At 39.1% G+C, this 27,151-nt stretch overlaps 1 protein-coding gene across 1 annotated transcript in view; it reads right to left on the bottom strand.

The window, feature by feature from the left end:
* Positions 1-10,023: 10,023 nt before the first annotated feature.
* GUCY2D (guanylate cyclase 2D, retinal) overlaps positions 10,024-27,151 on the bottom strand; it is a 31,182-nt gene continuing 14,054 nt past the window's right edge. The window contains exons 8-20 of the mRNA XM_074221010.1: positions 21,122-21,202; positions 20,227-20,439; positions 19,912-20,068; positions 17,896-18,045; positions 16,988-17,136; positions 16,152-16,315; positions 14,606-14,798; positions 14,150-14,324; positions 13,824-13,922; positions 13,525-13,619; positions 12,456-12,541; positions 11,753-11,866; positions 10,024-10,218 (exon numbers count right to left, since the gene is read on the bottom strand). Of these exons, the coding sequence (XP_074077111.1) occupies positions 11,773-11,866; positions 12,456-12,541; positions 13,525-13,619; positions 13,824-13,922; positions 14,150-14,324; positions 14,606-14,798; positions 16,152-16,315; positions 16,988-17,136; positions 17,896-18,045; positions 19,912-20,068; positions 20,227-20,439; positions 21,122-21,202 (1,656 nt within the window). The 3' untranslated portion in view covers positions 10,024-10,218; positions 11,753-11,772. The remainder of the gene's footprint in view (positions 10,219-11,752; positions 11,867-12,455; positions 12,542-13,524; positions 13,620-13,823; positions 13,923-14,149; positions 14,325-14,605; positions 14,799-16,151; positions 16,316-16,987; positions 17,137-17,895; positions 18,046-19,911; positions 20,069-20,226; positions 20,440-21,121; positions 21,203-27,151) is intronic.

The raw sequence follows: 27,151 nt of genomic DNA, 5'->3' as shown, positions 1-27,151 counted from the left end.
GATTCTCTAGGTAGACCATCATGTCATGTGCGAAGAATGAGAGTTTTGTCTCTTCTTTCCCAGTTCTAATTCCTTCAATTTCTTTTTCTTCTCTAATTGCTGATGCTAACATTTCTAATACAATATTGAAAAGTAATGGTGATAATGGGCACCCTTGTTTCACCCCTGGTCTTATTGGGAATGCCTCTAGCCTCTCCCCATTGAATATAGTGCTTGTTGATGGTTTCAGATAGATACTGCTAATTATTCTAAGGAACAGTCCATTTATTCCTACACTGTCTAGTGTTTTTAATAGGAATGGATGCTGTATTTTGTCAAAAGCTTTTTCAGCATCTATTGATATGATCATATGATTTCTGATAGGTTTGCTGTTGATATAATTGAGTATACTAACAGTTTTCCTAATATTGAACCATCCCTGCATTCCTGGAATAAATCCTACTTGATCATAATGTATTATCCTAGTGATGACTTGTTGTAGTCGTTTTGCTAAGATTTTATTTAGGATTTTTGCATCTATATTCATCAGGGAAATAGGTCTAGTACAAGTAATTTTCAAAGAAATTTATGAAGTGCCAAAACTTTTGATTAACCATCATTGCAGATATTTACAGATTTATTTGCTTTATGAACTGAAATATTAGCTAAATGAACATACATTTTTGTTATACATAATTTTTGTCCTTTTTAGTTTTTATCTCCAATATTTGAGCTTAGTTATTGCTTTTTTCCATTCTCATTTGGTTCTTCAGTTTACTTTTTGTTTCTCTGTTTCCAGTCATAGGCTGGAAAGCCAAGTGATATATAATTCTTAAGAAACTTAGGGGGTCAATAAGACTTCATGCATAAAAGGGAGAAGATGATGCCTTTAATGGCTATTTCTGGACCCCAGGTTAAGCTCGTTGGAAGTTCAAATTTAAGATAAGTGTAGGTTCACTATAATGATGAAAAAGAGAAGGAAATTTCTAGCAAGATAACATGAACTTGTAGACGTTAGAAAATAAAGAATGTGAATAAAGAGCTAGGAAGACCTTGGATCAAAGTCCTGCCTCCAACACATATTCCAGTGCCTTAAGTCATTGAAAAGTAAGCAGGAGGTGGCTAAATGTTCCCTACCTATCCATGAGCATTGAGACAGATTCCTGCTATTCCTCTACTCATCGAGTCTGTCCTAGTTCTTCACATTATTAAGTTACTATGCTCACTTCCTTCAAAATTGATTCAGGATACTAGGGTTCCCTAATTATGTAAGCTGAGATCCAAGAACTCAGTTCTCTTCTCAATTTCTCCTCCCCTTTTCCACTTCTTAGGATGTTCCTACCCAGAGTTCCAGAACTTCAGTCATTCCATTCCAATTCTATCTTTTTAGTAAGTGTCTGTCCTCAACAATTCCCTGCCTAAACAAATGATTTTTTGGGTTTTGTTTTTGTTTTTTGGCTAGGCAATGGGGTTAAGTGACTTGCCCAAGGTCACACAGCTAGGTAATTATTAAGTGTCTGAGCTTAGATTTGAACTCAGGTCCTCCTGACTCCAGGGCAGGTATTCTATTCCCTTAGCTGCCATCTAGCTGCCCCCAGACAAATGACTTTTGCTAACATATTGTGGGTATAAATGGGCAGATGGTTCCCCACACCAAAGACAACAACCCAATCACACAGGTAGAAAGATAGCTAATTCTTCATTTTTTACAGAATTAGGATCCAAAATAAACCCCTCAGCAATCTAGAAAATTGAGCCAATATAATAAGATGAAATCTACCAAGAAAAACTGTAAAGTGCTAAATAGGCAAAAAAGAAAGAAAAAGATAAAACAAAAAAATCAGCTTCAAATGTTAGAATATGATTTGCCTAAAAAAGATGGAGTTTTTTGGGGGGTAGGTTTTTTTCAAGGCAAATGGGGTTAAGTGGCTTGCACAAGGCCACACAGCTAGGTAATTATTAAGTGTCTGAAGCCGGATTTGAACTCAGGTACTCCTGACTCTAGGGGCTGGTGCTCTATCCACTGTGCCACCTAGCTGCCCCAAAGAAGGAATTTTTAATGGGCTGCAAGTCTATGTGTCAATAGTGTCACTTGGTAGACCAGAAATGTTTAATAAAAGCTTGTACTGCCCTAGAATAATGTCGTAAGAACTTTGTCTTGGTCATCTGGAATATTGTTCTAAATTCTGAGAAACATATTTTAGGAAGGATATTGACAAGCTAAAAATATCTTCAGATGGTGAAAGCATTCAAGATCTTCACACATTCAATTCACTGAATGAATGTTTATTAAATATCTATTAATTGAGGGAATTCAATATGTTCTCAAACACAAATATAAGATAATCTGAGAACAGAGAATCCTAACAACTGAAGGGACCACTTCCTCTGGGAAGTGTCACCTAAACTGAGCCTTGAATGGAGTTAGGAATTCTTAGAGGTGAAGATGAAAAGAGAAAATATTCTAGATATATAAGACAGACAGGGCAAAATTATGGAAACAGGAGAGAGGATAGCCAGTCTGGGGAGCTACAAAACAGACTTGTTAACATAGTCATGTGATATATCTGGAAGCTTGACTAAAGGAACTGAGGATAATTTAGCATGGAGAAAAGTGAACTTAGAAGTGAAAGGAAAGCTATCCTCAAGTATTTAAAGGGCTGGTGGGTGGAGGAACATTAGAGTTCCCAACAGAAGACAGAACTTAGGCACAATGGAGGAAACTTTCCAAAGCATCTTCACAACCAGTAGAACATTACTCACAATTAGAGCTAACCAAAAGTGTAATGGGCTGTCACAGGAGGTAGAGGGTTTCTCTTCATTGGAAGTCCTCATGCAAAGTGAATCACTACTTTGGGGAAAATATAATAGGAGACTGTCTTGGACAGGTACAAGTTGGACAAGGTGGCCACCAAGGCACCTTCCCGTTTGGATATTCTGTGATGGCAGATGCTTAATGGTGAAGGCCTGGATTAGGATGATTGGAATTTAAAGGCAGGAATAGCTGAGGAAGAAAGAAAAGGTTTAAAATGACTGGAGATGGGATAAGACAAAGAATAAAACTTGTTTAGCGGTTTTAAATCCTTGAGTGTTGGAGTCTAGAAAAATGGTGTTAGGACTGTAAGGAAGTAGGAAATGCTTCAAGAGGTAGGGGTTCCCTGTCACAGGAAACTTTCCTGCAGGGAACAGAAGATCACTCATTGGGGGCATTGTTGATGCATGGGCTTAGAGTTCTGACTCCCTGACCATAACTGGGAGAAGCTGAGTACAACCTGTAAAAGACCTGTAGTGAAATAGCACAGTGCATATGTCAGAACCTAGCCCATCTGCAAATTGTTTGGTGACACTTAAGCTCTGAGCAAATTTAAAAGGAAATTTTGCAATAGCAACAGAAACACAGAACAAGAGCTTTATTTTTATCTCATATTTTTATTGAATTTATAAATCAGGGAGCTAAATGCCAACTCAATTAAAATCACTTTATATTGCATTAAAATGAAGTTTATTTTATTTTGATTAGCTCAATATCTCAACCCAATTTTTAAAAAAGATATCAATGTTTTCATAAAGGAATATGACAGAGGAGGGGTCATGAGGTCAGAAACACATGGCAGCTCAATCCAAACAAAACTCAATTTACTGTGATTTTTTTCTCCTAGGCTTTTTTTAACTGCCCCCCCCCATCTGTCTTAGAAGAATGAGCACTTTGATGTATCTCTTGTATGTGCTTGACAAATATTACTTATTAAGTATTTTTATTACTCATATATATACTGGAGCCTAGCACATCATGTTCCCCTTAAACTCTAAAGGCAGACTTTTCTGAGTTTTGCATCTCACCTAAGCCTTCAACATAGTGCTCTGCTCACAGAAGTGAATAATTCTATTTTTGTTGAATTGAATGCATTAATACATAAGAAAATAAGCTGCTAGCAGGTATTTAGCTAATAACTCTTCACACCAACAACAAAAGGAATATTCTGAGTGTTAGGAAAGGGTTCAAATTTAATGTTTTTTAGCCTTTGTTTTCCCTGCTCTGTCAGCTAGTCTGACTTCTACCCCAACTGTGTAGAATGATTGAGAGGCAAGAAGGAGACCTGGAGCAGGTATATATTATATTCTTCAACCCTCAGATACCTTCCCAAGACTAGAGGTCGTAGAATTCTAGAATAAGAAGGAACCTTAGAGATCCTCTAATCCAGGTTCCTTGGGCAGTCAGATGGCACAGTGGACAGAGTTCCAGGACTGGAGACTCATTTCTTGAGTACAAATCCAGCCTTGGACATGTATGTACTAGCTTTTTGACCCCGTGGAAATCATTCACCCTGTTTGTTTCAGTTTTTTCATATGTAAAATGAGTTAGAGAGGGAAATGGCAAAACACTAGAATTTTTGCCAAATAAGTCCCAAATGGGGTCAGGAAAAGTTGGACACAACTGAACAACAATCCAATTCCTTCATTTTACAATTGGGTTACTTAAGGTCCAGAGAAGGAAGTGATCATCAAGGACACACACACACGCATACAATGAGTTAATGGCAGAGCTAGATTCCTTGGGAGTGTAGAGAATAAAGGGATATTTACAGCAGAATCCCTAGATACCAGGTTTATTCTCCTATCTCAGTAAGCAGAGATATTGTGTTGTTCTGGAATACTGCCTGAGTTAAGGAAATAGGCAATAAACTCACCGAAATACTCATAATCATCTTCATTTCTTTCTGAGGTCCAGACATCTGATTAATCCCACCACAACAATACTGAACATACAGCAATTTTTACTTTATCTACAGAATCCTAAAATCTTAGAACTGAAAGGACCTCTGATGGGTCTTCTAGTCCAACCTTTCATTCAATGTAGGAATCTCCTTTATGACTTCTTCCCATGGTGAATTCACTCTTTCCCAAAGCAAGCCATTTTATTGACCATTGACTCTAGTTGTTGCAAAGTTCTTTCATCATCCATATTTCAGAATACTGGCTTCCAGAACTTCACACTCTCCTGGTTTGCCTATCTGATGATTCCTTCTCAGCCTCTTTTGCCAAATCATCTTCCTAAACTCCCCATTGTGCTCTATCCTTTGCTCTCTTCTCTCTTGGTGATCTCACCTGCTCCCAGGACTTCAATTGTCATCTGTACATAGATGAATCCCAAACCTCAGCCTTGAGCACCATTCCCAGAAGGGGTCTTAGATATTAGTTCAATGGGGTGAAGTAATTTGTCCCAGGTTGCACAGGTATCAAATAGTAGAACTAGAATTTAAATCCAGGTTTTTGACTTCAAATGCAGAGTCCTTTCTCTGCTTCATACTACCTCTCCTGATAGAAAGCCAAATCAGTACCACAAATTCAACAAAACCATTCATCCTCTTTTACCTTTTCTCAACTCTCTTCTTTCTTTCAATGGTCCCACAGTTCTCCTAATTAGTCACCCAGGCTTGAAATCTGGAAGCAATATTGGACCCTTCCTTCTACCTTACTTCTCACCCCCAAAATCCAGTAAGTTGTCAAATCCTATCAATTATACCCCCAAGAAACATCTTCCCAATTTGTTCTGTCACTCACTCTGCCACAACCTATTCCAAATTTTATATGACCTATTATAACAACCTTTGAACTGGCATCTTTCCCTCCAAGTCTTGCCCCTCTCTAGACCAGTATAGCAAAAAGAATCCTAGGTTTGAAGTCAGAGAATGTGGGCTAGGATCCCAACTTTGCTGCTTACTAGAGATGGGAGCTTGGGGGTATCCTTTGACTTGAGTGGGGAACATCTGGCCCAAGGGCTGAATAAGGCTTAAAAAATCATTTGGTCTGGCACTGCCAAGGCAACCCCAGGCAGGAATCAAAATTCAATAAATCCAGGAACTTTTTAGGGCATACCAATGAAATGTTTTACCAAATAGAACAGGCTAATTTTTAAATTTTGGCCCTTGACAGAAAAATAGTTCCCCACCCCTAGACTAGATGATCACCAACATGTGTTCTTGTTAACTCTAAGTGAGTCTAAGGCACATTGACTTCTCACTGATGATGGTTTAAAATACAATATTCCTTAAACTGATCTTTTAAGGTCTTACATAATTAGACTCTAATCTGTCTTTCCAGTCTTATTTCATACTACTTGCTTTCATGTACATTTTTTTTAAATGAATGGCTCACTATTCCCAAATGTAACTTAGCCTCTCCCACCCTTACCCCTGAATCTTTCTTCAACAATTCAACTGCTACCTCTTCCATGGAGACTTCCCTGGTTCTCCCAAGCAAAAGCAATCTCTCTTTCCTCAAATCTTTCTAAAGTACTTTATGTGGATTTTCCCTGTGCCCCATCACTTTGTACCTTGTAATATGCTCATTCAAATTCAACAAACATTGAGCTTCTACCATGTTTAATGGACTATATATATTTTGCACAATTAGACTGAAATCTCCCTGAGGCCAAAGACTGCTTCATTTTTTCTATCTGTGTCCTTATTGCTCAATAGAGTTCCTTCTACATTTTATTAAGAGTTTGTTTAATTGAATAAAATAATACCATATCCTGGGAGCTGCTGTTCAGAATGACTACCCTCATAGAGTATTATGAGTCTCTGAATCAGATAAGTAAGAAGGTGGCTTTGAATTTTACAACCTCTTGTTAAGAAAAAAATCCAGGAAGAATGCTGGTCCCCCAACATTCTGGGTCATTATAGATTCACTGTAAATTCTCATTATGGACTCCATTTTCCCCCTAAAGCCCAGAATCAGCCTCTTTGAGGGGAGGAGGGGATCACTGGATCCAAACTGAATGTAAAAGTAGGGCAATATGAAAATCAAAAAGCAAATATGATTTTAGAGTTCACTGACAGGAAGAGTGTGGAGGCAAGTGAGCATCCTATTATATTCTCCTCAGGTCAAACTCAGTCTCAAGTGTTCAATTTGGGACTCCATTGTTTAGGAAGGACAAGAAGAGGATAACCAAGAGGAAGAGAGGAACCAATTGAGATAATTATAAATGTTTAGAAAGAAAAGGGGCAGCTAGGTGTAGCAGTGGATAGAGTACCGGCCCTCGAGTCAGGGGGTACCTGGGCTCAAATCCGGCCTCAGACATTTAATAATTACCTAGCTGTGTGGCCTTGGGCAAGCCCCATTTGCCTTGCAAAAAAAAACCCTAAAAAAAAAAAAAGAAAGAAAGAAGAAAAGACTGGGCATGGGGGACATAAAAGTGATCTTCAAATCTGTGTTCTTGAACCAGAGAAATGGGTAGAAACTGCAGAGAGGCCAATTTCACTCAGTAGATTGACTTTCTAACAAGGAAAAAAATTTTTTAACAAGTAAAGTTATCCAATTATGGAATGGACTGCCTTAGGACGGAGGGAGTCCCTTTCACTGGAGGACTTTATTCAGAGGCTGTTGGGGATATTGAAGAGGCAAATCCTACTCAGGTAGGATTACTCAGATTAAACTATCTCTTCCAAATCTGAGGTTTTATATCCTTAAGCAAGCTATCTTTGTCCATAAACTGAATTTTATAGTGCTTTACAATTATAAGCTATAATAGTCCTGTGAGGCAGGTAGTGCAAATAACATTTCCCCATTTTACAGTTGAGGAAACTGAGGCTCAGAGAGGTAAAGGGACTTGCCCACAGTCACACAGCTAAGTAAGTGGCAGAGAAGAACTTGAACTCATGCTTCAGGATGGCCAGTTCAGTGCTCTTTGCTCACTACCACACTGCCTCTCTCCTATGTGCAAAAGGATCAGGTTCTAAATAGTGACAAGATATTCCCTAAAGTGTTCACTTAGATATTTTTTTAAGCCCTGAGTGACAAACCAAACCTCTCACCATACCCTCCATATAAAAAAATACACACACACACACACACACACACACACACACACACACTTACACCTCCCTCCCATACCCTCTTATATACCTCCCTCCTCAGGAGTGTGGAAGGAAATCCTATTCAGAAGGATTATTATCCTCTGTCTTTGGAGGGCAATGACCTCAGCACCTCTTGACAGCCTATGTTTCCAGCAAGGCCTGAAATCCTCTGAGGTCACAACACCTAATTCCATTATCTTCTATGATTTGTCTTGGGCTCAAGTCCCAAGATCCCTGGGAGGGCAGATTGTAGTGAGGGTGAAGGGAAGTAGAAGGCAATGAATTCCAGGATTCTGATAGACTCCAAGGCTGATATAGCATGAGTCGATTGGCCCATGATGGCTAGTCCTAGAAACATGTTCAGATATTATTTGCCTAGTTTTAATTCAAGTCACCATGTGGAAACTTAGGGACAGTTGGTTTCCAGTCATATACGACTAAGGTTGTTACCATGAAATGACTGAATGTCAGAAAAATTGATGACTTAGGGCTTTCAGAGACAGAACTACAGTCCTTTCTTTTTTCTTTTTCTTTTGTGACAATGAAGAAGCAATTTTGAGTTACCTCTCAGGAGCTGGATGGTGGCTGTGAACACTCACTACTGTTTCTTTCACATTTTCTTCCCTGATTAAATGACAGAGCAGCAGATGAGTTAGGGATGCCCAGTCATCAGTTCTTGCAAGTACTGCAATGTCTGGAGATATTTTGTAGTGACAGCTTATATCTTTCTCTCCCCTGGTATCCAAGCTGACATACTACCTAGATAGGAGAAAAGGGGGAGGAGAACAATATGGAATCAAAGGGGAGGGATGGGAAGCCACAGGAATAGCTAAGATATAGATCTGGGCCTTTCTGATGACCCTGAATGAAAAATGTATAAACAGTATTTTGGATCTCCTCAAAAATGCAATCCAAAGAAAGTCAACATGGGAATAATGGTGGTTCTCATTTTTGTGGAGCTGTATAGAAATGCATATTTCACACACACACACACACATACGTATATACATACATATATATATATATATATAATAAATGAAGATGAAGAAATGCATATTTCACACACACACACACACACACACACACACACACATATAATGAAGAGTTCCTACTGGACTGAGGGAAATTGTTGCTGAGCACCTCATAAATAAGGTATGAATTGTTGAATAATATTTTTCTCCAAATGTTAAATCAATCTTGGAAGGATCCATGGACAGTTATGGTGATAATTAAAGAAGACAAAATATCATGAAGAATGTCTATAATTGGGGCAGCTAGATGGCGTAGTGGATAAAGCACCGGCCTTGGAGTCAGGAGTACCTGGGTTCAAATCTGGTCTCAGACACCTAGTAATTACCTAGCTGTGTGGACTTGGGCAAGCCACTTAACCCCATTTGCCTTGCAAAAACCTAAAAAAAGAAAAGAATGTCTATAATTGAAATTGTTTTGAAATATCAAGTTGTGTATTATGACAAGTTCTGAGATCACTCACTATTGTAATGATTGTAATCAATGACATGGCAGCAAGAGTGAGGGAAGTTGCTTCCATTTTTATACCTACTTAGTCTCAGTTCAGTCATCAGTTTTTCTGACTTCACAGTCTATTAGAAGATATTTCTTTCTTCTTGTAGTACCAGGTCTTTGGTCCTGAATAGCCAGAAAATGGCTTTCCCCAAAATGAAATATGGCCTTAACATAGTCACTTGGATTGCAAGCAGATACAAAATATCTGAAGTCCACTCCAACTGGTACTCACTGGGAGGTCCCTATGCTACTCTTTTTCTGATACTTAAAGCTCCAAAAGTCCTCAAATCATTTGAGACTTTAGGTTCGGAAATCTCTGAATCCCTAGGACATCCTAAGTTCCAGAACTATTTGAAGCTGGAAGTTCAAATGACTAAAAATCTTCCATTTGAACAAGGTCTAAAGCCCTTGGTGGCTAGTTGATCTGAAATTCCAGAAATCTCTGCAGTTGGAGGAGCCTTCAGAGTTCCTAGAAGGTCCTAGAATTCCAGAAATCCAATAGCGATCAATGTTCTAATATCTCAGAATCAAGATCACAGAACCACAGAATGTCAGAGGGTCACAGTACAAAGGGACCCTAAAAATTGTCCAGTCCAACTTTCTTATTTTAAAGAAAAGAAAAAATCCTTTTCAAAAGTCACAGAACAAACTTGCAGTCAGATAATCTACAGTCTCAGAATCTTATGGTTCTGGCTTAAGGTTTGCTGAAGGACATTTAGCCCCAGTTTTGAGCAAACTCAAAGGGTACCTATGCTGTGTGTGACCTTTAACATATCACTATCCCTTCTGGGCCTCAGTTATCTTCAATGACTCCAGGAAACCTTGAGAGTGTCCAGAAGTACAAACTATATTCTTCCTGAGGGAGAGAGAGAGAGAGAGAGAGAGAGAGAGAGAGAGAGAGAGAGAGAGAGAGAGAGAGAGAAGAGAGAAAGGCATTAAAGGAAGGTGTGAAAAGGTGTGAAAAGAACTAATAAAGAAGAAGCAGTTAGGGATGAATACTGGATCCTTACACTTACATCTGGCTGAAGAGGAAACAATGTATATGAATGTACTTCTAAAGAGGATTAGAAGACTACTTCTAGAGAGGTAAAAAAAATTATTGGGATCCTGGAGGGACTTTTAGAAAGGAATTTCTATTAAGATTATTATTAGATGAAGGACTATTAGAGGGAAGGGTAAAATAAGGAATAAGGAGATAAGGGAGACAGAGGGGGGGAAAGTGAATAAAAATAAGTTGGAGGAAATTCAAAAATAGAAATTATAACAACTTTTAATGTTATTTGAATTTTTTCTTTTTATAATTTATTTATTTTTCTAATTATATGTAAAGATAGTTTTCAATAATCATTTTTGTAAAATTTTCTCCCTCCTACCTTTCTCTTCCCCCTCCCTAACATAGAAGTAATTTGATATGTTATACATGCACAATCATGCTAAACTTATTTCTCTATTAATCATTCCCTTTAAGAAGAATCAGAATAAAAGGGGAAAACCACAAGAAAGAAAAAAAACAAAAAAAAACAAGAAAAAAGAAACAAAAAAAGTAAAAATAGTATGCCTTGGACCCTTTCAAACACAACAGATATTTTTCTGGATGTGGATGACATTTTCTACCACAAATTTTTTAAATTGTCTTTGATCATTGTTTTGCTGAGAAGAATTAAGTCTATCACAGTTGATTATTACACAATGTTGCTGTTACTGTGCAATGTTCTTCTGGTTCATGTAAGTCTTTACAGGTTTTTCTGAAATCTGCCTGCCAATCATTTCTTATAGAACAATAATACTCTATTTCATTGAATATTATTTTAAAATATTTGCACAGAATATTGAAGAGCCAAATAAGCAGAACTAAGAGAACATTGTATATGTAAAAGCAATATTGGTTTAAGAATGAGAATAAGCAGTTTTGCCTATTATAAATACCCACCCAAAGTAACTATGAAAGGACATATCTGCATCCAGAAAAAAAGAACTAATAAATAGAAGTATATATAGAATATATGTAATATATGTATACATATATATTTATATACACACATCTATTTGTGTCTAATGTTGGCCATCTCTGAGGCTGGGGTGGGAAGAAAAAAAAGAAAAAAGAAATATACATAATATTTTTATTGCATATTTGAAAGGAGTAGCAAGTTGTGCATAGTAGATTTATAGTTTCATATGCAATCATCTTTTTTATTATACTATGCTATGGAAAATTTTATTAAAAACAAAATTTTAAAAATTAAGAAAGTAATGGGAAAGTTCATCAAGTGATTTCATAGAGAAGTAGTCATGAAGTAGATTCAGATGTCCACAAAGGCTTTTGTGGAGAGGACTCACAGCAGGAAATACCATAGAGCAAGAGTCATGGAATTTAGGAAAGAGAGAATTACCTGTTCTTGGGGCCATGGCCTCATTTTCCTAATGATTGCCCTGGACGGGCTTTCTCTAGCTTCTTCCTTCTCTCTTCAGGAATCTCTTGCAAACTAATGCCATGGCTACTGGCCCTAGGGAAATTAAAACAACAACAAAAGTAATAATATCTTATAGCTTACAGAGAGGACTTTATACTTTTAAAATCATTTCAAATTTTTATTTATTTATTTGTTTGTTTATTACTTGACACTTTCTAAAACACGTTGACATCTCTCACCCCAGAGAGGCAAGTTATTATCTCTATTTTGCAGATGTTGAAATTGAGACTGAGAGAAAAATGATTGGTCCAAGGATATAACTTAGATTAGAACCCAGATCTCTTAATTCCCAGTCCAGTGCTTGGGATAGAGGAGAAAGACAAATATCAAAAACTCTAAGGAGATAGAGATGGAGGGAGGTGAGAGGTAGGAAGGGCAAAGGATATCCTATCCATAGGATAATAGGACTGAGATCTGAAAGGGGCCTTAAAGATTATCTAGTCCTTTTATTTCTCAACACTTATGTTCAATGGCCTTTATAAAAGATGTAGAGCAATTGGAGAGGTTGTTATATAATAGTGAGGAAATTATCAAATTCTCCCTCAAATTTTTCCACTTGCAATCCTGATATCCCTTGTGGGCTCCAACCCCACCACCCTTCCTGTCATCCAAGCCCACTCACCCTGGCAGTAAGTCAGGAGGGGTAGGAATAGGTTTGTCAAACCCTTTTCTCCCCACAAGCCAGTAGGTATTCTCTATGCCTTTTCCCTGTGGGGAGAAATTTGGGAAGGCAATCAGAATAGGTGTGGGATTAGGAGGGAAAGTTGATATAGTGATTAGAGGACCACTGTGGAAAGAGGTTGGATCTGGGAGGAAGTTCAAAGTCAATAGAAATAGGGAAGAATGGGTTCCAGTGAACTGGAAAGTAGTAGCAAGGCAAGCCCAGAAACCAATGGGGGTGTCTTCTTAGAGCAAAACCTGGAGATGACTTTACTTTATTAGTCTATGGTATGAGAGGGTATTGATCAGAGAGATGAAGAAACAAGAGTGACCTGACATCCTGGGAAATGTACCTATTCCAGCCAAGGGATAGGAAAAAGGGTGGATGTTCCCTGAAGGGATTAAGGATCAAGTTAGGATTGTAATGAAACTATACTACCTGATACATTTGTAAAAAATCCATGAAATGTTTAGGTATCTTGAAAAATTAGAATGCAGTCTGCAGTGTGACTAACCCAGAGACATTAATTAACGATTTTTTTAAAAAAGGATTTTCATTTGGAGGTTTATTTTTTCACCAGAATTTTAAGAAATAAAACAATATTGTTTGTTTTTCTGAAGTGGTGGGGAAAGAGAAAGACAGAGAGAGACAGAGTCAGAGAGAGAAAACAAGAACTAGGGAAGATATAGTTAGTAGTGAGACCAAAGACTTTCAGAGGGGATAGTCCTATTATAGGGATGAGTTTATAGTAGGGGAAAGGAACAAGCATCTATTAAGTACCTATTACTAAGACTTAATAAATATTATCTAATTTAATCCTTACAATATGGAAGGTGAGTACTATTATTATCCTCATTTTATAGTAGAGGGAAGCAAATAGAGAATAAGTCACTTGGTCACACAACCCAGTGCCTGGCAGATAGTAAGTACTCTGTAAATGAGGAGGAGGATGTGTTGGAGGAAAGATTTGAACTCAGAGCTTCTTGCCCCCCCCCCCCCATCTAGCACTCTCAGCTTCTTTAAACATCACCTTGAGTTCTGTTTTGCCTCTGACTTCTACCTGGAAGCCCTCATTCAAACCCTGAAGAATCTTCACTGTGCTCACATTTACATGGATTCGATAGGCTAAGGGGAAGGAAGATTGAGAGTTCAGAATACACTTCAAAACCTCTAACCCCAAACTCCTCCATGATATCTATCATTTTCTTCCCCCCCGCCAAAGTTGTTTTCCCCAACTTCTCACTCTACACCTGCCCTGACAACAGTAAACCCTCCTTATTTTTCTTCCCACCCCAACAAGTTCAAACCTCCACCCTGGCCCCAGCTCACGTAGCCCTGTAGACTCCATTCGAGAAGCTGTATTGACGGTATCTCCAAAGAGGCAGTAACGAGGCATGGTGAGGCCCACCACTCCAGCCACACAGGGTCCTAATTATAGACCAGGGTGGCAAAGAGGCACAGAAACACAGAGAGAAATGGAGTAGAGAGAAAACAAAGTTTATGTTGTTAGAAAACAGAAACAGTATGTTTTTAAGGGGGGTTAGGAGAGTCCAGGGTTTAAAGGGGTGGAGCCCAAGAGGATGGTTTTGGGCAGCTCTGGAGATGAAAATGTTTATTGACAATAGATGGGAGTTTTGGGTTGGTGGAGTGATTACCAGAATGCAAGCCTATCCGGATGCGTACAGGAACCTCGGGCATATGGCGCATGCGGAAGGAGCCCACAGAGCTGAGAATATCCAATGACATGTTGGCAATTTCTGCTGCATGTCTCTGCTCATTCCGCTTGGGTAACCCTGAAGCTACCATGTAGGCATCACCAATTGTCTCCACCTTCAAGGACCAAGACAGCCAACAATGAGTTATTCCCAACTCACAGCCTTGTGACTCCTCTCCATAAAATCTTCCATTCTATTCTGACATCTTCCCCTCCCATGGGTCTTTCCAGGCTCAAGTACTCAATACAAGTTCCACTGCCCTGCTTCAGCTGAAGTTCTCACTCTCCCCTCTCACCTCCTGCAAATGCTATGGCAGGAGGTTCCTGAGTAGGTAGCATCCCCTGACATTTTCTCTAAGGCCTCCACTCCCCATCCCTATCCCTCTATGTCCCCAACCTTGTAGACATCGTGGGAACCAATGATGGCATCAAAAAGCGTATAGAGGTCATTAAGCAGATCGACAACCTCAATGGGCTCACTCATGGCTGAGATAGTGGTGAAGCCAACAATGTCACTGAAATACAGAGTGACCTCTTCAAAGTATTCAGGCTCTACTGGGATCCCCAGCTTCAGAGCCTCAGCCACAGACCTGGGGAAGACAGCATAGTGAGTGCAGAGCTGGAGGGGCCCTGTCAGCAAACTCTGAGCAATTTATTTTATGCAGAGCACCATGGATGGTATGTGCTCACCAAGAGAACAGAGTGAAACACATAATCCAAATAACTCTGATACAAGCTGCCATACAAAATGCTATGGGAGCTCAGAAGAGTCAGAGATTATCCCTGGTGGGGAAGATCAAGGAAGCTTCAGGGAGGAGGTGACATTTGAGCTAGGTCTCAGGAAGCACCTGCCAGACAGAGGAAATAGTATAAGGACAAGGAGGAATATGTTTAAAGAGCTTCAAAAGTCTAGTTTGGATGAGGAAGAGGGAACTCTATATAACTTGTAACTGTATGGTCAGCTTAGGGCAGAGTGTACCTATGTCTAGGACCTCAATCATCTCCATGGGAGAAGACAATAAGAAAAAGGAAACATTGGACTAAATTATCTCTAAGATGTCTTCTAGTTCACATATTCTATAGTTCAAAGAGAGCAGCTCCATGCCCAAGGACCTTGTCCTCAATGTCTTGTCCACCAACTTGTAGTGAGGAATGTAGATAGGATCCTTGTCCTTAAAGAATGACTGTCCTGGTAAAGAGGACATGGGACAAGATAGTTTAAGGGTTGGTGGGAATCACTTCATACTTTAGAAGTCATTTAGACTTCATACCCTCATTTTACAGATGAAGAAAGTGAGATCCAAGAAAATGAAGTGGCTTGCCCAACATCCCACAAGTAGAGCTAGGATTTGAACTCAGGCCTTTTAATTTTCATATCCAGAGCAATTTCCATAGCACTACTGATTCTCAGTAACTCATCCCTCTTACCCATGCTCCCATCATTGCCCTAAATGCTCATGATCAGTCATTTTCAATATATTCAAAACCTCCTGCTTCTTTCTATGCTTATACAGCTAGCTCCCAATTAGTGCAAATAATGAATCCTATGACATGGTCCCATTCTTTGAATTTGTACTGCATATTTCCTTTGGGCTGGAACCAATGACCATATTTTGCATAAACTTTGATTAGCCCAAATTTAAATATATTTCATGGGATTCATTATTTGTATTAATGAGGATCCAACTGCCCAAAGTTTGATTGCTCTCTAGGAGAAAACTAATTGGAGAAATTATTCATATAGATTCTAAAGAAGTTCCAAGATTGAATCTGGTCCAATTGATTCTGGTGTTTTGGTAACAGGCCACAGTTCTGTTAATACCTACCCACCCATCCCTCACCCACCTGTTCTCTCCCTATTCTTTGGCATTTCTTCTCAGGTTTGTCTTCCACAACAGACCTTCTCCTTCCTCCCACTAAAGTGTTCCCACAGAGCCACTCACGGGGGTAACATTTGAGTGAGCAGTTTGTCTGTCTTCTGTTTCTCAAGCTCCAATTCCTCCGTCCTCTCTCGAATCAGATCCTCCAGGTTGCTAGAATATTGCTCCAGCATCCGAAGCATGGAATCAATGATATTTGTTTTTCGTCCTTTGTTGATATTCTTGAACTTAAGGGTAGGAAGTGGGGAAGAGTGGTTCTTAAAGACTTATTCACACAACAGTCTAAGGACTGGAGCCCAAATCTCTCCCAGGCCCAAACTCTTTCACACTCTACTCCTAACAAGGGCTTTCCCTCTTCTTCCCTTTCCCCAGCAGTTCAGCCAGTAAACTTGGACCTTCCTTTTCTCTCCAATTATTCTCATAGACAGATTTACTCAAGTCTACCTGCTTTGATCCTAGCCAACGTAAGGCATTTGTTTGAAAAAGGATACTTTTCTCTGCCTTCATTGTTTTCTTATTGTCTACTGATAGCTTTTAGTTATTACTGCCACACAAGTAACACAAAATAAGTACCTGTGGGCATAGAGCACACAATTTTCAGTCATTAAAAAATAAATCCACTTGTAAAAAGTGATATCAAAATGTGTCTTCTGTTCCACCCACGTGGCATGCCTTAAGCAATTGACTACCTTACCTTACCTGTCCATCCCTAGTCCTGGCTCTACTCTCACTCAATGGGGGTCTAGACAGCTGTTGCACACAAGCTAAAGATACACCTACCCCCTCCACTAACTACCCTACTGTCTCCCTCAATATCCAAACATAGACTGAGTGCAGGATTACATTAATCCTTGGCTATGGGGTAAAGGGTTACCCTTGGGGCCCTCCCAGTTCCTGACCAGGTCAAAAGTTGTATCCACGGTGGGCCTCAGGTCTGGCTGCTCTGCCCAACATTGCTTCATGAGCTGGATACACTCCATGGGGGCCTGGTCTACGGACACTGAGGGCCGGCACATTGGTGGGGGACTCCGCACTTTTTGTACAATCTCTGTGGGGAAAGAGAGCATACAGTCTGGTTTCTAAGTACCAGTCAAAAACCATCCCTGATCTCAGCTGGTCTAAGAGTGGGAAATTTTGGGGAAATATATATAAGAAAAGGAGTAGCAGAGAAGGGAGTGTGGTGATGAGGGAAATGAGCTTGGAGAACCATTGAAAAGAGATTGAGATATTGAGGGAAACTGGAAGACTGAGAGCAAAGGACCAATGGATTATAAGGCTAGGAATTGGGGGTTCTAGGGTTGCTCTTTTGTTAATGAGTTTCAAGAGTGTGGGTTGTGTGTGAGTTGAGGGGAGCCAAGGACACTGTGCCATTTTGACCTTGGCAGTCCTAAGAAGTATGGATATGCTAGCCGAAGCTGGCAATTCCCAACACTCCCAATGTCTCTAAGATACTCTGTCCCCAACCAAAAGTGAGGATGACATTTTAATTTTTCCCCCGTGGAGTTCTTCTATTCCACCCTAGTAATCCAGGGAGGTACAGCTCCATTAAAAATTCTCAAATAGTGTGGTAGGTTCCAGTGTGAGGAAGGGGGCCTCTAAAAGGTGAGAAAACGAGATCCCAGGATTTGAAAAGATTCTTTGGGTTAGAGACAGTGTCCATGCCTTTAGGGATGAGTTCCAGGTAGTATCCCTGGTAGTGAAGGGAAGTCAAAGGGAGTGTTCAACTGGGAGAGTCATGTAAGTGAAAAGGTCTTCCTGCTCACTTCCTTCCCTAAGAGCAAGCTCCAAATAGAGTCGGGAGATATACCCTCAGGGGTCAGCTCCAACATTGCATAAGGCTCACAGCGGCATACTACTTCTTGCATGATGATGCCCACACTGAACACATCTCCTTGCAGGGTCCCCTGTCGTTCCAAAGCCTCATTCCTCAGGAGTTCGGGGGCAGTCCACAAGCGGTCTTAGTGGGAGGGGAGAGGCAGGGTCACAGGATAGGGAAAGAAAGGGAAAAATTTAACATGCAGTATTGAGGATCAAAGTCAGGGTTCCACGATATCAATCCTTGCTTCTCTCTGATTCACTAACCATCCCAGGTCCCATGATAAGTTTCTACTATCAGGAGACCTGTTTCTCAAAGAATCAGAAGTTAGAGTGAAGAGACCTCAGAACCCATCAGGTCCAATGCCTCCAAAGGCATTGAAGCTGAGAGAGGGAAAAAACCTTGTCTAAAGTCATAGATGTTTCATTGTAGAGTTAAACTAAAGGTCATTTCAGTGTGATCTTTGCACCAAAATTTCCTAATAACTTCTTCCCCTGGAGAGGAATCCTCACACCCTCAGATATAGATCACAAGATTCTAAAAAAGGGAGCTCAAAAATTATCTATTCCAACTTTCTCATATTACCTTTCTGAAGATTTCCTTATCTGTAAAAAGAAAGCAGTAGGAGGAAATGGGTGGATCAGATGATCTCTAAAGTCATTTTTGCCCATATGGTGTGCCAGCCCCTTCTTCTCAACATGACACAAATTGAATTTTTCATCTTATCACCTCCTCAAGGAAGCCTTCCATGGCCCCTAAGTGCCAATGACCTTTTTCCCCTCAGACTTCAGACATGAATATTTTGTGCACCTCAATGAAGTGCTTAGCATGTAACTGTTGATATTACTATATGGATGCCATATACTCCCCAACTGTAGATTTCATCATGACAAGTACTGTCTAAATTTTATCTCCTCCCTAGAGGAAGTGTTGTGTAAATGTCTAGAAGTTGTCCTCATTGTCAAGAAAACCTGCATTCTTTAAGTTCTGCCTTACAAGCTGTATGACCATAAGTAAGTTCTTTAACCACTGGGTCCCCCAAGCAACTCTCTGAAAAGTTAAGTTACAAAAAGAGTTGCAGGTCAGCATTAGTGGGAGGAGATTCCACACTGAGACATCCAAACCCACATATGGATCAAATAGCAGATCCAGACCAAAAAATATACATGGTTTCTTCCCACAACCACCACTTACATCTGCACACAATAGACACTTAATTTGCTGAATATAACGCTACCTCTGCTCAACCACATTAGCTCCCCTTTCCAACTATGACTGTCAGAATTATTACTATTATTCCTGGAACAGGAATTTGCCTGAGATCATACAGCAAGTCAGTGGCAGGGCTAGGGCTAGGACTCAAAATTTCCTGACTTCCAGCTGGCCAGGACTTTTGTTCTTTGCAGACTGATAAAAGGAGGCATAGTACCCCCATTTCCTAAACTACTCTGGGCCAAAGATCACCTTCACTATTGCTCCAAGGACTGGGCTCCTACCCAACTCCTACCCACTGGAGACTTACCACTTTCCAGTTAGGCTCTGAGAAGATTTGGAGATGGGGGAGATAAATTACTATCCTGGACCTAGGGGACTGAAGAGAGGTCCTTGGAAGTAGGGACCCATTCATGGAGACTCTCTGGTTATGATCTTGGGATATCCAAAAGGACATGGGGACAAGAATTCATTATAATTTTAGAATGGGGAGGAAACTTAAATTATTATTCAATTCAATCTCTAATTTACAAATAAGGTAACTGAAGCCCTGAAAGGATATTTGATTTGTTCAATGTCACACAAGTAGTAAGAAACAGAACTTTGACCTTCAGAGTTCAATTTCAGGGCTCCTTCTAATAATAATAATTATGATCTGTGCCTTAAAAGAGATAAGGATACTAAGGATAGTGACAGAAAAACAGAGATGTAGGCAGATCAAAGGTCCCTGGGGGCAAGGATAAGGGGAATTGTTTGGGAATAAGGAATAGGGGAACATTTGGGAAGGGCCAGTACCCTCAGCTTGGGGTGACTCCAAGGACACTCGCTGAGCCTCCAGCAACCGCCCATGACCATGATCTGTGATCTTGAGCACGAATCTCCCATCCACAACGCAGTTCCGGGACTTGAGTCTCCCATGGGCAACCCCACGATGGTGCAAATAGCGCAGGCCCTTCGAAGTAGCAGACATCAGAGGTGCACTGAGAGAGGGCTGGATGTAACCATAGCCCTATTTCCTCACTTAGGATCATTACTGCCCTACTCCTCTGGGCCCTATCAATCCCTTCCTCTGCTTCCTCCCAAGGACTCCTCTCCCTCTCCCTCTCATACCTTAATGAGATCAAGCAGGAGGGAGGATTTGAACATCCAGTCAAGTTTTATGTCCCTCTGAGTGAGCAGATCTTGGAGGGATCCTCGAGCACAGTACTCGGAGACCACAGCCAGGATGTTCCCTCCTGGCCCTCCTGATCCAGCTCCTTCTGTATTCCCCGTCAGGAAAAGCCCCACATAGAGAGCTACATTCTCATGGCGGAGCTCACGTAGCTATGAGATTTTGGAATTGGGGAGAAAAAAGACAATTAGATTGTGGAGGGAGATTTCCTAATTGAGGGTGAGGGTAGGGAGGAGAGAATATGACTGTCAAAGGACTTCATGCCTTAAGGAAAAGGAAAAAAGGAGAAAGATGTCTGGGAAGCCCCTCACTACTGATTCCTTTTTTTTAATGACTTTATTTATTTGTTTGTTTGTTTGTTTATTTATATATTTTGCAAGGCAAATGGGGTTAAGTGCCTTGCCGAAAGCCACACAGCTAGGTAATTGTTAAATGTCTGAGACTGGATTTGAACCAGTTGGTGCTTTATCCACTGTGCCACCTAGCCGCCCCTACTGATTCCTTTTCTAAAGATAGAAAGCTCTCTGTGAAAGTTCCAATGAGAGGGGAAGGAGAAAGAAGAACATTAGGATACTATTGGGTTTATAGGAAGAAGGGCAAGCAAAGAGAGACTTGGGACAGAGGTGGAAGGGTAGAATTCTTTCCTATCTTCTAATTTTGAGTTTTGTTAATTTAATAGATGTGTTATTAGACAGCTAAATTCATTTTCCTAGATTATAAACTCCTTCAGGGTATAGGACATCCATTTACTCACTTATTCATTAATTTATTCAACAATGTCTTGGGAACAGAGGATGTTTGAATCTCTCTCCTATTTTCCTAATCTTTCCTCACCTTGGAGAAGGTCATCTTAGTTGCAGGACGAATTTCAGTATGTTGGTCACCTGGAAATTTCTTCAGCCAAACCCAGTCTCCCTGGAACAGAAAGAATGGAAAAGAGGGGATCAGTATTTAGTAGGACCATGGGGTAGCTAGGTGGTGTAGTGGATAAAGCACTGGCCTTGGGGTCAGGAGTACCTGGGTTCAAATCTGGTCTTAGATACTTAATAATTACCTAGCTGTGTGGCCTTGGGCAAGCCACTTAACCCCATTTGCCTTGAAAAAACTTAAAAAAAAATAAAAATAAAAAGAGTATTAAGTAGGAGCACCATTCCCCTAAAAGAAAGAGATACAAAATTTCCTCAACTTTTCCTTGGAATCTCTTAATTTTTGAATGAAAATGTATTTTCTTTCCTTATAACAAAAACACAGAGTCAAGAAAAAAAATCCCTCATAGTCCATTTCTAAAAATGAATATCTTATTTTGCATTTTAAGTCTAATACCACTATGTCAGGAGAGGGGTAGCAATGCAATGAGGATGATCCTCTTGCACTAATCAGAGTTCTTATATCTTTCAAGTCTTTTACTTTAGAATGCCATTATTGTAGAAATTAGTCTCTTGGTCCTGCTCATTTCATGCTGCACTATTTTGTACAAATCTTTCTCTACTTTTCTGAAACTGTCCCTTTAATCATTTCTTATAGTGCAATAGTATCACATTACATTTTTATTATTGTTATTCAGTCATTTTTCAGTCATATCTGACTCTTCATGATCCCATTTAGGGTTTTCTTGGCAAAGATACTGGAGTAGTTTGTCGTTTCTGTCTCTAACTCATTTTGCAGATGAGGAACTGAGGCAAACAAGTGACTTGACCTGACTTACCCAGTTAGTAAGTGTCTGAGACCAGTTTTCTATTTATTCATTTGTTTGTTTGTTTATTTATTTAAGGCAACGGAGTTAAGTGACTTGCCCTAGGCCACACAGCTAGGTAATTATTTACTAAGGCCACATTTGAACTCAGATTCTCCTGAGCACCAGGGCTGGTGCTCTATCTACTGGCAATCCTGAGGCCAGTTTTAAACTCAGAAAGATTAGTTTTCTTGACTCCTTTTATTTATTGCACCACTTAAATATTTATATAATAACAGGAATTAATTAATAATATGAAGATTCTCTTATTTTTCCCCATCATGAGAAAATGGAGCTCCATATCTGGAATTCTATTTTACAACCAGTTAACTTGATTAGAACATATTCATTTCACAGGATACTGGGAATTAGTTTCAATATGTCATCATGGTAATCATTATCATAATTTTCTCATCATTATCACCCATAGCCACTTGATTATTGCTAAATTATCAATCACCATCACTCTAGAGATGGTCTGGAAGAAAAGAGTTCTGTGCTCAGGGTCTCTGAACAATGTCCATCATTTAACCTTTATAATTCATCATAGTCATCCCTTTAATGTATCATTATTATTATCTTGTACTCAGTACTTCAACAGAAAGAACTCTGAATCAGGAGACCTAGATTATGATTCTGACTATGCCATTGATGAGTTCTGTGATCATGTGTAAATCACTACTCCTCTCATCAGTCACACTGAAAAATGAGAACTAAATGACTTCTGATTCTTTGGTGCTGAAGTATGCTAAGCTGAGCTTCCCCTACTTTCTTCTATCTTCAGAACCTCTGCCCTTCTCTCTAAGCTCTCTCCTTTTGCAATCCTACCCTTTCTTGAAACTTCATTAAATCTTTCCTTCTGTGTTGATATCTCCCATATCTATATCTTTAGCTATTGAGATATATAATATAGTATAAGGAAGAAGAATGGAAGCTAGGTGGTTAGAATGATAAATCTGAAGGCAGGAAAACTCATCTTCCTGAATTCAAATCTGGCCTTAGACACTTACTGTGTGAGCCTGGGTAAGTCACTTAACCCTGTTTGCCTTGTTTCCTCATCTGTAAAATGAACTGGAAAAGAAAATGGCAAACAACTCCAGGATCTTTGTCAAGAAAACCCCAAATGGGGTCATGAAGAATCAGACACATCTAAAACAGTTGAACATCAAAAGGGGAAAGAATGTTGAGTTTGGAATCAGAGAATCTGACTTTACCGAATCCTGGTTTTGCCTCTTTATATCTATAGTCATAATTTGACCTCTCTGAGACTTAGTTTCTTCATCAGAAAAATTAGGGAGTTGGTCCCCTTTGCTCCCTTTTAATGGAAGGAGGGAGAGGAGGAACAGTGAGTTGGACTAAACATCAAAATTGTGTTTTTCCTAAAACTCCTAGGCTATTGGCAATCAGAGTCTGAGGACATAAATAGCAACATAAAAATTACTGATTTCAAGACAGACTCAGAATCTTTTTGAAAACAATTATAAAACACTTCTCACACAAATTAAATTAGATTTAAATAACTGGGCAAATATCAACTGCTCATGGATAGGTAGAGCTAATATAATAAAAATGACAATTCTACCAAAACTAAACTGTTTAGTGTCCTACCAATCAAAATTCCAAAAAATTACTTTAACGAGTTAGAAAAAAATTGTAAGTAAATTCAGATGGAGAAATAAAAAGTCAAGAATTGCCAGGAGCTTAATGAAAAAAAAGTGCAAAAGAAGGTGGCTTAGCCCTACCCGATCCAAAATTATATTATAAAGCATCAGTCATCAAAACTGTTTGGTATTGGCTAAGAAATAGAATGGTAGACCAGTGGAATAGACTAGGTGTAAAAGCAGGAGATGATTATAGTAATCTGCTGTTTGATAAACCCAAAGAGTCTGGCCATTGGGATAAAAACTCCCTCTTTGATAAAAATTGCTGGGATAATTGGAAGTTAATATGGAAGAAACTTAGATTAGACCAACACCTCACACCCTTTACCAAGATAAGATCCAAATGGTTACAGGACATAGACATAAAAAACAATACTATAAGCAAATTAGAAGGTCAAGGACTAGTCTACCTGTCAGATCTATGGAAAGGGGAACAGTTTATGACTAAGGAAGAGTTGGAGAACATCACCAAAAACCAATTAGATGATTTTGATTCCATTAAATTAAAAAGCTTTTGCACAGATAAAACCAATGTAACCAAGATCAAAAGAAATGTAGTAAACTGGGAAACAATCTTTACAACTAATGATTCTGACAAAGGACTCATTTCTAAAATATACAGAGAACTGAGTCATATTTTTAAAACAAAAAAACCATTACCCAATTGACAAATGGTCAAAGGATATGCAAAGGCAATTTACAGATGAGAAGATCAAAGTAATCCATAGCCATATGAAAAAATACTCTAAATCATTATTTATTAGAAAAATGCAAATTAAAGCTTCTCTGAGGTACCACCTCACACCTCTCAGATTGGTCAGTATGACCAGGAAGGATAATGATTATTGTTGGAAGAGATGTGGGAAATCTGGGACACTATTACATTGTTGGTGGAGCTGTGAACTCATCCAACCCTTCTGGAAAGCTATTTGGAACTATGCCCAAAGGGCAACAAAAGTGTGCATATACCCTTTGACCCAGCAATACCACTACTGGGTCTATACCCTGAAGAGATGAGGAAAAAGGGTAAAAACATTACTTGTACAAAAATATTTATAGCAGCCCTGTTTGTGGTGGCAAAGAAATGGAAATCCAGTAAATGTCCATCAATTGGGGAATGGCTTAGCAAACTGTGGTATATGTATGTCATGGAACACTATTGTTCTATTAGAAAGCAGGAGGGACAGAATTTCAGGGAAGCCTGGAGGGATTTGCATGAACTGATGCTGACTGAGATGAGCAGAACCAGAAAAACACTGTACACCCTAACAGCAACATGGGAGTGATGTTCAACCTTGAGGGACTTGCTCATTCCATCAGTGCAACAATCGGGAACAATTTTGGGCTGTCTGCAAAGGAGAGTACCATCTCTATCCAGATAAGGAGCTGTGGAGTTTGAACAAAGTGCAAGGACTATTCCCTTTAATTTAGGAAAAAAACAGATAGCTTATTGTCTGATCTTATTACCTTAGACTTCTCTCTTTAAGGATATGATTTCTCTCTCATCACACCCAATTTGGATCAAGGTACAACATGGAAACAAAGTAAAGACTGACAGAGTGCTTTCTGTGGGGGGGGGAGGGGGGAGGGAAGCAAGATTGGGGGAAAATTGTAAAACTCAATATCTTTAATAAAAATAAATTTTAAAAAATTACTGATTTATTCCATTTGTTGATTCAGTATGTGTGGTTTAAAGCTACTATGGAAAAGGAAGAAAACTAGATAATTTCTGAGATTCCTTCTAGTTATTATATGATCCTGTGAGTTCCACTTGGAGTTCCTGCAGGCACAACTGAACTCATCAGCATCTTTAACTGAACCCCTCTTATAAAACAAACTTTCCTCCCTTTCCATTTCTGTACCCTTATAAAATACTAGAAAATCATCTCTGAATCTTCCCTTCTCCTTCATGATCTTCAAGTCAGAAAAATTTGGGTACAAATCTTGCCTGTGTCACTTACTAATTGGGTCACCTCGGGGAAATCATTTAACATTTCTGAGACTCATCTGTGAAATAATATTTCTAATGCCATCCTCACAAGCTGTTGCAAGACTCAAATTAAATAACTTATGTAAAATACATTGCCCTTTATATGTCCTAACCTGATAGTTATTGTCTGTGAGTCCCTGGTTGTTACTTAATCCCTTAGTGGTTGAGGCAGATCTCCAAAGCTCTGAGCTGAAGAGAAGGCTGGCCTGCTTTAGTTGAGGAAAATTCTACATTTGGGAAATTCCTTATACTAGCAAAATCTCAGGTACAGTGTTTAGTCATATAATAGTAAGCTATTATTATTATTGTCATAGAAAATTTACTCTTATTTTGTTCAACAGAATTCAGATAGAACAGTCCTGGGAAAATCATTCAGCTCCAACAGGGAATTTGTTTTGCTTGATTACACTGTTATAAGGGTTTTCTTCTTTTTCATTCTCTTCCTTTTCCCTTAGTAGGCTTGGAAAGATAGGAAGGGAAAAAATAAATACTTGAAAATGTAAATAAAATTTAAAGTTAGCATTCTACTGTTATCCTTTTATATTTTATGTACTATGGACTATTGCACTGCTTTTTAAAGTTGAAACCAAAGAATTAGCATGTATGTTCATCTTTGCAGGATTGTGAAAGAATCCTTGGGGAAAACTCCACCAACAGACAGAATCACAGGGGTGATGTGTTCTTTAACCTGTTCCCATATGATTTTTATTTCTTCAGCTAGGTCTACATTTTTAAATCTTTTCATTCCACACATTTTGGAGATATGAGTCTTGGGTATGACAACATCTTTTAAAATATTTGTTCCTTGAGAATAGGGAATGTTCTTAAGATTTTATGGACTGATCTTATGAATGAGTAATAATGGGCAACAGTTCATCCTATGGTAATACTTCAGTTTCAGTACAATTTATTGATTGACCAATAGTTCTATCAAACATATTTTGAGGTCTCTATTTATAGTAAGGGAATTTGTTATCCTTTAGTCCAGATACTGAGCTTCTGGAAAGTGTCATTCTAGGCACCAAGTTGTTGTTGCTGTTGTTACTTTCATTATCATAATAATTATTTTCAATAGAAATTAGAGGTAGCTTCAGAGTCAAGAAGATTGGGGTTCAAGTTCTGCTTCTGAAATATAGTAGCCTTGAGACTAGTTGAGAGGCTTTGAGAGATGTTATTAATCATCTGAACAACCAACTCTCTGTATAGATGAGGGAAGTGAGGTTAAGTGGTTAAGTGATTTGCAGTTACCTGAAACTGGATCTCCTTCTCTACAAGTCCATGCACCCTGCTCACTGGATCACCTAGCTATCTCCATAAGTTGCTGAATAATAATAACAATAATAATAATAATAATAATAATAACCTTAGCTGGTTTCTGGCAAATGACCATTCACCTTCATAATTTGTGGGGCCAGAGGAGTTTGTGTTAAAACATAAGTTATTCTAAAATATTTAGTAAAAGTCAGTGAGAGCTAACATGA

The sequence above is a fragment of the Macrotis lagotis genome, chromosome 2, assembly GCF_037893015.1.
Source record: "Macrotis lagotis isolate mMagLag1 chromosome 2, bilby.v1.9.chrom.fasta, whole genome shotgun sequence".
NCBI classification, from domain to species: domain Eukaryota; kingdom Metazoa; phylum Chordata; class Mammalia; order Peramelemorphia; family Peramelidae; genus Macrotis; species Macrotis lagotis.
This window is presented reverse-complemented; position numbering and strand designations above follow the sequence as displayed.